At 45.6% G+C, this 12,264-nt stretch overlaps 1 protein-coding gene across 4 annotated transcripts in view; it reads left to right on the forward strand.

Moving 5' to 3' along the window:
- The window catches only part of SH3GLB1 (SH3 domain containing GRB2 like, endophilin B1), a 40,676-nt gene extending 38,520 nt beyond the window's left edge, over nt 1-2,156 (forward strand). For all 4 annotated transcript variants that reach the window (XM_045027720.1, XM_045027717.1, XM_045027719.1 and 1 more), the window contains one exon: nt 1,677-2,156. In XM_045027720.1, coding sequence (XP_044883655.1) covers nt 1,677-1,784 — 108 coding nt within the window. In that variant the 3' untranslated portion in view covers nt 1,785-2,156. The remainder of the gene's footprint in view (nt 1-1,676) is intronic.
- The last annotated feature ends 10,108 nt before the right edge of the window (nt 2,157-12,264 follow it).

The following is a 12,264-nucleotide window of genomic DNA, read 5'->3' on the forward strand; positions in this document are numbered from 1 at the left end:
GTGGCTCCGTGGGGTGGGGTGGGGCAGGCAGCTCTGCTGTGCACTGCCCTCGCCTGTGGACACCACCCCCAAAGCTCCCATCGGCCGTGGTTTCCAGGCACAAAGCTCTCTGTTCTCTCCTCCTTCCCCCCCCCGCCAGGGGCCACAGGGACATGGTGCCGGCTGCTTCTGGGAGTGGGGCCAGGGTAGGCAGGGAGTCTGCCTTATCCCCACTGCACCATGGGGCTGGCAATCCTGCAGGCCAGATTGAAAGCCCTGACAGGCCAGATCCAAACCACAGGCTGTAGTTTGCCCTCCCCTGTGCTATAAGTAGGTACACAACTGGCTGGAAAACCATACTCAGAGTAGTTATCAATGGCTCACAGTCGAACTAGAAGGGCATATCTAGAGGGGTCCCTCAGGGATCTGTTCTGGGTCCAGTTCTGTTGAATATCTTCATAAATTATTTGTCTAATGACAGAGAGAGTACACTTATACATTTGAAGCTGAGAAGGGTTGCAAGCACCTTGGATGACCGGATTAGAATTCAAAACGATCTGGAGAAATGGTCTGAAGTAAATAGGATGAAATTCAGTAAGGACTAATTCAAAGTACTACACTTAAGAAGGAATAAGCAGTTGCACAAATATAAAATGGGAAATGACTGCCTAGAAAGAAGGAATGTAGAAGGTTCTGCGGTTTTTCTTTGGTCAACAAAACACTGTAGCAAAAAAGCAAATATCATTCTGGGATGTATTAGCAGAAGTGTTGTAAGCATGCATGATAAATAACTCTACCACTCTACTTAGCACTGATAAAGCCTCAACTGGAGTATTGTCCAGTTCTGGGCGCCACATTTAAGGAAGGATATGGACAAATTGTAGAAAGTCCTGAGAATAACAAAAATGATTAAAGGTTTAGAAACATGAGGAAAGATTGGAGGAAAAAAAATTGGGTTGGTTTAGTCTGGAAAAGAGAAGACTGAGATGGGACATACCTTTTCAAGTGCATAAAAGGTTACAAGGAGGAGGGAGAGAGATTGTTCTCCTTAACCTCTGAGGATAGGACAAGAAGCAATGGTCTTAAATTGCAGCAAGGAAGATTTAAGCTAGACATTAGGAAAGCTTTCTAACTGTAAACGTAGTTAAACATTGGAACAAATTACTAGGGAGGTTGTGGCATCTCTGTCATTAGAGGGTTTTAAGATCACCTGTCAGGGATGGGCTAGGTAATCTTTAGTCCTACTTCCAATGTAGGGGACTGGACTAGATAACTTATCGAGGACCCTTTCAGTCCTACATTTCTATGATTGAAGGAACTTTAAATTGCAGAGGAACTTTAAGTTGCCAAGGAACTATCAGTATTAAGAGAAACTGCTGTTTAGAGGATTTATATATAAAGTCAACATGTATAAAAGCAATAACAAGGCAAGGTTTCATTTAAATATCAAAAGGGACTCTTTCTAACTCAGGCCTTTTTAAATACTTTCTACTTTGTCAAACTCTCTCCTACTGATCATGAGTAATGGCTTCTGCAAACATTTGCTTACTGCTCTATGGAAGCTCATGTCAATTATGCCCTTTTAAAAATATGCATGTAGCTAATATCAGAAATCTGAGCCTTTGGAAATAGTTTGTTCTTTATTGCCAAGAATATTTATTCTAGGTCAAATGTTAATGGCGTGTTTTTGTTTTTAGGTGATCAGAGTGTACAGTGTCCCTGGAATGGATTCAGACTGGCTGATGGGTGAAAGGGGAAATCAGAAGGGCAAAGTGCCTATTACTTACTTAGAACTGCTAAACTAAATGGCTGGCCTGACTAAAGACTGCCAGTTACGGTGACACCATATTTATATACAATTAACTTTATATAAAGCAGGTTTAAGTGTCTTCCATGTTATTGTCTTAAGAGAGAAGAATACCAGTCATCAGAAACCGGCTCTTCTGCCACTATTGTTGCATGGTAAATACTCTGTTCAGATTTAATTTGTGTTTAAAGCTTTTATTTCATGTGCCAAGAATGTTTCCTACAGAATTGTTTCTACTGAAGTTTTCACTAATACCAAGCTTCTACTTTTGAGTAATCTAGACCGAAAGCAGGAGGGCACTGTTTTCTACTGAATTTTTCATTAATGGCAAGCTTCTTTCCTCACATAAAATAAATTTATTGTGAATTGATATCAGTCTGACTCCAGTTATTTGCTCAGCATAGTGAATAGCCAAAAAACTGGTATTAACACTTTAAAAATTAAACTATATTTGTCTGTGGTTCTCCAACATGGTATATTGAATATGAACTTGTTGACATTTTGTGGTTAACAATTGAACGATGCATACATTTTAATCCTTTTAAAATAAATTGAGTTCCTAGTTGAAAACTCAATTTTTGATTTTTATATATTTGTGTTTGGGTTTTGTGTGTTTGGTTTTTTTTTGTTTTTATTTAAAGTAACACTTCCAGAGAACCTTGCTTGGTGTTTTTTCTTCCTCGTGCCAAAGCTTTAATAAAGCAAAAACACATGAATCAACCCAAAATTTCAAACTGGCGTACTGCAGTCTACTCAAAGAAACAGCCAGAAAAATTCTAGATATTCATTCCATCCAATATAAATGTCACAGGAAGCATCATAAAGGTTTGCATTCACTATATGTAAGAAAGAATAGTGCTAAAGTCTTGGGAGCAGAAAATGACCCAATGACTTAACCAGAACTTCCACTGATGACACAAGTCAGTGTCAATTTATGCTATTTTTAATTGTCCCTTTCATATAACAAACACACATTTTGCATCAGATATGCTTTTATGTTCAAGGTCACATGTAGGTGAAGGTGTGCAGTTCACTAATTTACTCTTACACTTAGTGTTTATTCATACTAACTTCAAACTAATCAAAGGGCTTAATTGAATTTTCAGTAAGTTCTCAATTACATCTTTATTGAGATGCACCAACCTATTGCTGCCACAGAGCAGCCTGGCTCTTGAAAAGGATAATGGGGATCTAATGAAACGTCATTTATTAAATAGTGAAAGCAGATAAAGTGTCTGGAGATGATCAAAAGTAACTCTTAATAATGTCTATGTCAGGAAAACCCAGTACTTGTGTCGGAACATGCAAGAGATCTTCGGAGAGCCGAACATGATTGTGATAAGAATAAATAGCCAAACAGTTTTTAAAAAAAAAAAATGGAGTTCAAGAGCAGAGGTAAAAAGGGAGATGCATCTGTTTAGGTTTTTTTTTTTTTTTCCTAGGTGATAACTCTTCCTTACTACTACTCTACCAAGCTGTTACCATTGTGGTGACCTAGTGTATCACTAAAAGTGACTTGGTGCACTTGGAACAGGAGCTTGAGAGGAATACACAGACACTAACACTTGTTCAGAAGCAGAACACAACTTCATTGCAATTAAACTAAGAAGTCACTTGCAGAAACAGCCCCTGGCGCCCCCTTAATTTTCTTGAGCAGTGATTTCCTTTCTGTGCAGAGTTCTTAAAACCTGGATTTTTATGCTGAACTCCTTGGGCGTGGGATTGTGCCTGACAGTTGACCAACTAAGGTGAAAAGTGCCTCAGTCATGTTAAAGGGCTCAACCTTCTTGCATCTCACCACCCCCATGTCTTATACATATACCTTCTGGTGGCATCAGCTTTTCCTTCTCCTGCCCACCCTTACTTTCTAGAATGTTATTACTGTGTCAGAGGGGAGCCATAATGAACAGCTCTAGCAGTGTTACAGTTTGGAACTAGAGTTACCGTTTAGACCAGGGTTTGGCAACCTTTCAGAAGTGGTGGACAGAGTCTTCATTTATTCATTCTAATTTAAGGTTTTGTGTGCCAGTAATACATTTTAACATTTTTAGAAGGTCTCCAAGTCTATAAATATATAACTAAACTATTGTATGTAAAGCAAATAAGGTTTTAAAAATGTTTTTAAGAAGCTTCATTTAAAATGTAATTAAAATGCAGGCACCCCCACCTCCTGGACCAATGGCCAGGACCCGGGCAGTGTGAGGGCCACTGAAAATCAGCTCGCGTGATGCCTTTGGCATATGTGCCTACCCCTGATTTAGACCTTCCTTTGAATAAAATACTCAATATGGTGTTGAATGTTTTTCTTGGACATACCTATAATTATGTCTATACTGGCTTCTGGACACATGTCCACTCATATTTGTGCTAGAAACCCCCCCCCCCATCTAAACCCCAGAAACACAGGCTTCCAGGCATGTATGAGGCAAGAACTCTACCAGTCCTGAAGGTATCACGCCTTGGGCTGTGGTGTGGCATAGCCCCCTACCCATGCCACTCTGTAGTGTGGATGAGTGTAAGGTGCATGTACTGAATTAATTAGTCCTCTGGCCCCTTTCCCACAATGCATTGCACTTTCTTGCCTGACTCTCTTTAACCAAATCTACAAAGGTTCCTCTCTCTCTTTCACACACCCACAAGAGCAGCTGCCTGGTCAGCTGAGCATGTTCAGGTCCTGCTAAATCTGATTGGAGTTCACTATCCTCCATGGTCTCTCCCACAACACCAGGAACTTACACCTGTACCAGTAGGTTTTGGAGAGTTTGGTGCAGGCGGGCATTCACTGCACCGTGGCCCAGGGCTGGGAATGGATAAAGCACTTGAGGCTCCAGTAATAGAGGTCAAAAGATTCTGGTAGTTGCTCTGGAAGGGGTCCTGCAACATATCCCTTCAAGGAGTGGAACCAGGTGTTCTCCAGTGCTCCAAGTACTGAGTCGGAGGTGACACGTGACCTCCTCCTCAAGCCTGCTGGCTTTGTCATCTGGTGGGATGCTAATGGAGGCAAGGTTGTGGAGGCAGCAGCGACCATGGAGAAGGAGAGGAGCACATCATTCTGCACTTCTGCCTGGAGGAGCCAGTTCACCAAGCCCCTCCTGAGGAGTCAGAGGAGGAGGACCCTGAGACTCAGTAGGATCCATGCATGATTGGAAACTCCCCCACCCCATATGTGTCTTGAAGTCTGTATTTCTGGGGTTTAGATGCAGATGGTAGGGGATCTCTGGCATAAACATGTGAGTGGACCTGTGTATAGAAGCCAGTGGTGATATATATTATGTCCAAGAGGCATGTTCCCCCACCCCACAAATCCCAGTGGTCACCAACCAAGACCCAACTGCTGTTCTCTGGACAAACGGGATGCATTTCCTGATATTGCAGGGGCTGGTTTGGGGACAGGTGAGCACTTGAAGTGGTTCACTCTCACCTCTATACAAGTTCTGCCTGCTAGCTTAGACTATAGTCTCTTTCCATTGGAATTCTCTCTCAGTCCCATGAGCATATGTTGGCAAATGTTTGGTGCGGCAGAAATCTCAGCTAATTAAGATTCAACAGCAGTGTAATTCTGCTTGGTCCACCTTCATGGCTCCCCAAGCCTCTCAGTTCAGCAATTATGTAAAGAGTTGACAAGTTATACAAACTTCTCTTTTGCATAGATTGCTGGATCCCCATCACGGGACAGTAAAGCCACCTTCTTTCCCCCCACCCCCAAACCCTCCAGTCTGGTACTTCCAAAACTATGTTCTGCAACAGATGGCCAGTCTGAAGAGAAAAAATTGAGAACTCTTAATATTGCCCCTGAACTAAATGCCCCCACCAGCCCAATCACACAATTTCAAGGCATTACAGTTTTTAAAACCGTTAGTTCATGCTACCTACCATTTTCAGAAAGTGCTCTTTTCTCGGTCTGTAAAAGGTATCCGAATGAAAGTGGCATTCTTCAGATGCTGTAAAGTGCCTACATCTTGGCCTTCCACAGCAAAGTTGTGGGAGGGTTTCTTACCTGCTTTCAAAGGACAGATAAAACATAGCACTGCTCTTGAGATTGTAGTTGCAGGACATCTGGCTGAGGAGACTGCCCCCGTTCTGCATGGGGACAGTAGGGCCAGATAGAGAAGATTACTTGAGGACCAGCTCACTGGGCTCGACAGGAGAAGCTAAGAGCAGTTTGACTTTCTGAGGGAATGGGAGCAAAGAGCTGTGGGGTGGAAGCAACAGACTGTTGAGGGGGGGAATGTTTTCTCAAAGGCAGGAGGGATTAGTGGTCCAATTCCTAGAGCAGGATTCATGGTTCAGGGAATGGGAGCTTGCTCCGAAGGACCCAGGAGTATGTCCTGTTGTAGTCCCTGTTACAAGTGGTGATGGAACAGATTTGGGTCCCACCTGCTACAATAGCTGCTGCCAGTATCTGAGAGCTGGCACCTCCTCCTGCATCCTCAGCCCACTTCGCTGCTAAGGTGGAGGACCCCCCCACTCTCCATGATGGAGGGGAGGCCTCAGGACTCCAGGCATAACACCCTGCACAAGTACCCAAAACCCCTCCTGGGGGAGATCTGTGACAGTGCAGCAGGGGGATAAGCCTGAGACTGTGCCTGACACATGTCTCCCCACTCAATGCCATGCTGGAGATGCCCCTCTTTGTGTCCCCTCCCCCAAATGTTTTCCACAGCTGTTTCCCACCCCTCCTTGTCCAGGGGAGAGGAAGGTCAAGGTCAAGGAGACTGGGTCATAGGCAATGAAGTTTTAATGTACTTCAGGGAGTCTGATTTGTTTTTCTTTTTTAATGTTCAGAGTTCCATTATATGCACTAGTTTCAACAAATGTTCATTTCCTTTACTTGTGTGCAGACCCACCGTTTGGGCTATGATAAGAGGGTACTTTTTTTGTCTCCCCCCATCTTTGGTTTTGGGCCCCACCAGTTTGTGCCTTGAGTTGTGTAATTGCTCAGGACAGAGAACTGCAAGGTCCTATCTGTCCCTCCCAGAACTTCCAGCCAGTCCAACCACACCTCTGTCCAGGTATGTGAATATAAATAAGCTGGAGATGTGTTGAAAGTACAATGTGCATGGAAATAAATTAACTTTAACAGGAGTCTGGGAGAAGAAAGGGTGGATAAACTTCCCTATGCATTTGACAAAACAGAACAGGAAAAACAATGATGTAACTGTGCCATCATACACATGTCCTGTTCTGTGCCCGCTCTGTCCCAAAGTATTCACCTTCAGTCTCACATGTTATGAAATGTACAGCATGCCACAATAATGGGGATGGCATTGGCCACACTGGCATCCAACCAGGTGTGTAGGGATCGCCAATGAGCCTTTAGCCATCCTAAGATGTGTTCCACTCCTGTCCTGAAGCTGCTTAGTGTGGAGTTGAATTCCCATTTTTGCCAGGTTTTTGATATTGGGGTAGTTTTGTTAGCCAGGGTAGGAGTGGTTAGACGGAGTCCCCCAGAATGATCCTGGGCACAGAGACACTACACAGAAACAATCGTTTCTGGGGAAATAAAGTCCTTTCCTTCCACTTCAAGTACAGTCCCAATCTCCTCAGCACTCTGGTGTTATGAACCCTTCCTGTGTGTCTGCCACTAGTGTTCATGAGCCTGCCTTTGTGGTCTACTAGACCTTGAATGAGGACCCTTTCTGATTGACGTACTCACTTTTGATGGACAAAGTATAGGGGGGTGAGTGCCATTGATGGCCTCCATCTAGCCCAATATCCTGTCTTCTGACAGTGGCCAATGCCAGGTGTCCCAAAGGGAATGAACAGAACAGGTAATCATCAAGTGATCCATCCCCTGTCGCCCATTCCCAGCTTCTGGCAAACAGTGGTTAGGGGCACCATCCCTGCCCATCCTGGCTAATGGCCATTGATGGACCTATCTTCCATGAATTTATCTAGTAGTTCTTTTTTGAACCGTGTTATAGTCTTGGCCTTCACAACATCCTCTGGCAAGGAGTTCCACAGGTTGACTATGCATTGTGTGAAGAAATAATTCCTTTTGTTTGTTTTAAACCTGCTGCTTATTAATTTCATTTGATGGCCCCTAGTTCTTGTGTCATGAGAAGGAGTAAATAACACTTCCTTATTTACTTTCTCCACACCAGTCATGACTTTATAGACCTCTACTGTATCCCCCCCTTAGTCATCTCTTTTCCACGCTGAAAAGTTCCAGTCTTATTAATCTCTCCTCATATGGAAGCCATTCCATATTCCTAATCATTTTTGTTGCCCTTTTCTCAACCTTTTCCAATTCTAATATATATTTTTTGAGATGGGGGAACCATATCTGCACGCAGTACTCAATATGTGGGTGTACCATGGATTTATAGAGGCAATATGATATTTTCTGTTTTATCTATCCCTTTCTTAATGATTCCCAATACTGTTAGCTTTTTTGAGTGCCGCTGCACATTGAGTGGATTTTTTGGAGAAACACCATTGTCTGGAAACCAGCAATAATTTCTATAACTTTGGCAGCCACCCATGGGTAGATGAGTGTTGATAATTTCGCAAGTGGACTTCCCCATCCCAAAGTGGTTTGTCACTGACTGGTAGCTGTCTGGCATTGCCAGCTTCCAGAGGGCAATAATCACCTGCTGCTGCACCAGTATGCATCTCTGGAACCACGTGTTCTGCTGCTCTAGGGTTGGGACTGGCTCCTCACAAAGGTCCAAGAACATCTGCTTCATTCTGAAGTTCCGGACTATGTAGACTATGTTACCCCACCATACTCCATTGGTTTTTGTGGTCCAGAAGCAGCAGTCCACCATGGACATACAGTCACAACACTGGCACTCTCATGCATCTCTGTGTCATAGGATGTTGGTGGATCAGTCACTGTCCCAGTCACCTGTCTCTGGCTTGTGAAAGAGATTTGAGTTCATTCACCCAAGATTTTCAATTGTCGCATACTGCAATATACATATGTTTGTCCAGCAAGAAGGAGCAGGAGCAGAATCACATCATCGATTACTTGCTCCATGTCTTCCACCAAGTTGACAGGAGAGAGGGCTGAGCAGGAGTTGCCATTGCCAGATTTGTGAAGGCGCCTGCAATACACAGCAAGGCAGATCCTAGGACGTCTCCTGTGACTCACTGAACTCTGGGATACCACCCCTGAAATGCTAACGCTAACCTTGTGTACCAAAGAAGCGTGTACCAGCGTGGATGTGGATCTATCCAGGTAGAAAGTGTATAGCCGTGGCTAGCACAGAATATTTGGACACTTGTCAGAGGAGAGCACACAGATGTGTGGACATGTATCCGGATGCCATGTATCCAGTGTAGACATAGCTTTATGCTGCATAAACACCAGTTCTGAAAAGATTGCTACTTTCTTGTTCTCTAGAAGTCTTGCTGAATTCTATAGCTTCATTTCACAATGGGCCATTTTCTTTGACCTTCTGACCATTTGATCATCCTGAGAAAAATGGATCATTTGTTCAATCAAAAGTAGCCTCAGTATGAACATTCCCATGAAATGCAGGGGTGGGGTGTCCGAAAGTAAAGCCTGGTTGGTTGAGGTTAGTAGAGGGAGAGCCAGAGATCTATCAGCTTTCTAAATTTAGTTGTGTGTTTCCATCTTCCTTCACGTTCTTGGTTTGATGCGTTTGATAAAATAAAGGCATAATAAATGAATTGTCAAACTAAGGTATGATTAGCAATGACCCAAATGAATAATGCAAAACAGAAATGAACCATGAGGACCATATATATTTCTATAGTTATGTATAAGCAGTATTTAACGCCACACTGATATGTGAGGAAGCTGAACTCATTTTGTAGTTCTTGCAGTTTATTTTCACATGAATTATAGAACACGCATAAACTTGTACTACTCAGGTATTTTATGAAGCATTATTAATCTCTCAGCCAATTATATTAGTTTTTTATGCTATGCATTCTAATTAGGATGCAGATACAATAGCACTGTGTGCGTGCTGCAGGAAACTACTGTCTAAACACTTCAGCTGTACATTAGTCCTAAGTAAATGCACCCTGCCAGGCTTTCTGAGCAGAAGCTCTATGTGGGATGTGCTTCTGAGATGCTTCAGTAAATTGAGGCCATATACTGGGCCATAACCAGACAAAAATCAAACTCACTGAAAATTTCCAAACATTTGGGACCAGTATTGTAATGTGGAAACACATCACCTATTTTTAAATAAACTGGCATCTTCTTTTGGAAGCCTGTCACTAAACAGTGGCTTACCCTATGTCCGAGACAAGCTGGTCCTTAAACAAAAATTATCTTAGACCAGGGGTCTCAAACATGCGGCCCGCGGAGCTCTTCCCTGCGGCCCGCGGAGCTCCCCAGGGGAGCTCCGCAGAGGCCCCCAAGAGAAAAGCAGAGGCTCCCGCCTCCGCCCCTCTCCTGGAGCCTCGGCGCATAGAGCGCCGAGTCTCCGTCCGAGCGCCTGAGCCCCGCCCCGATCCGAGCCGCGTGGGGAGGGGGCGGGGCTGGGAGCTCTGGGCTGAGCGCTGCGCTCGGCGTGGAGCTCCCAGCCCCGCCCCCTCACCACGCGGCTCTGAGCGGGACCGCCGGAGACGCGCTCGGGTAAGGGGGGGGGAAAGCGGGACCCGCCGGGGCCGGGCCGGGCCGGGGGAAGGGAAGCGGGACCCGCCGGGGCCGGGCTGGGGGGGAAGGGAAGCGCTCAGGGCTGGGGCAGAGGATTAGGGTGCGGGGGGATGAGGGGTTCATGATGTGGGGGCGCTCAGGGCTGGGGCAGAGGATTAGGGTGTGGGGGGATGAGGGCTCTGGCTGGGGCTGAGGATTAGGGTGCAGGGTCCTAGTGCCTGCCCTCCGCCAGTACTGGCAAGGCAGGCTTCCCTTACCCTGAGCCTCTCCAACCCCAAACCCTCAGCCCCAGCCAGAGCCCTCATTCCCCCCGCACCCTAATCCTCAGCCCCAGCCCTGAGCAACCCCACATCATGAACCCCTCATCCCCCTGCACCCTAATCCTCAGCCCCAGCCAGAGCCCTCATCCCCCCACACCCTAATCCTCAGCCCCAGCCAGAGCCCTCATCCCCCCGCACCCTAATCCTCTGCCCCAGCCCTGAGCGCCCCCACATCATGAACCCCTCATCCCCCCGCACCCTAATCCTCTGCCCTAGCCCTGAGCACCCCCACATCATGAACCCCTCATCCACAGCCCTCACCCCACAGCCCAACCCTCTTCCCTAGCCCTGAGCCCCCTCGCATCATGAACCCCTCATCCACAGCCCTCACCCCACAGCCCAACCCTCTTCCCTAGCCCTGAGCCCCCTCCTGCATCATGTACCCCTCGCCCTCAGCCCCACAGCCCTCACCCCTGCACTCCCTCCTATCCCCAAACTCCGTCCCAAAGCCTGCACCCCCACCCCCTGCCGCAGCCTGGAGCCTGCATCGAGCACAGAGCCTGCATCCAGACCCCCTCCCCCACCCAAACTCCCTCCCAGAGCCTTAGGCAGTAAATCTAAGTGCATGTTTTGTCCTTTGAGTGAGGTGCATTACTGAGTGTATATATTTATTAAAACTGCGTGCGCTTAGGGGAGGAGGTGGAGAAGAGACAGGGCAGGGGCGGGGCCTCATGGAAGGGGTGGATTGGGGGTGGGGCCAGGGGCAGCAAGGGGGCGTGTCAGTGATGCGGCCCTCGGGCCAATGCACTAGTCCTCATGCGGCCCTCGGGGTCATTTGAGTTTGAGACCCCTGTCTTAGACTATGTACCTATGGGTACAAAACCTTGTTTTCCATTGCAACTTCCATTTTGTTTCCCTGACACTTCTACGCAGCTCTCATTGTTCACTTTTCCTCCTTCCGAAGTACGCCTTGTTCGCACTATCCTTTACATTAGAAATCTGTTGGTCCTCCATTAATGTTCTACTTCATAGTGATTTTCAACCTTTTTTCATTTGCAGACCCTTAAATAATTTAAAATGGAGGTGTGGACCCCTTGGAAAATCAACCTGTGGTCTGCAGACCCCTACCACAGAAGTCTTAGACTGAAAACTGTCTAAACAGAATTCAGCTATAAATGTTGCACATGCTCAGCATGGCATTTGACACAGCATGAGACAGAGTGCTAAACAGTGGGCTTCTATGGTAATGACAACACTTTTGGGTTTTGACCGGTAGATGAGGGTATTCACATACTTTTTAATGCATTTTCTGGAATCTGGAACTATTTTCATAGTCACCTTTCTCAGTCAGACCCCTTAGATATAGTCTGCGGACCCCAAGTTGAAAACCACCATCATAGAACAAAGGATACTACTTTACTGGTAGGATCCAGTAGTAGCATTATGACTGCCTTGTACAGCTCTGTCTCGAAACAGTAATAACTTGGTATTTTGGATTCTAGTTAAGTTCTAGTAACCAAACTTGAGAACACTATTGGGAATGGGGAGGGAGAAACTCTGACTGAAGCTGTATTTCTGACTTGATAGAGCAATTTTGTTTTACTACTTTTGTTAATTCTCTCTGATTGGTTTTGTTTAAT

This window comes from Mauremys mutica, chromosome 8 (assembly GCF_020497125.1).
Source record: "Mauremys mutica isolate MM-2020 ecotype Southern chromosome 8, ASM2049712v1, whole genome shotgun sequence".
In the NCBI taxonomy this organism is placed as follows: domain Eukaryota; kingdom Metazoa; phylum Chordata; order Testudines; family Geoemydidae; genus Mauremys; species Mauremys mutica.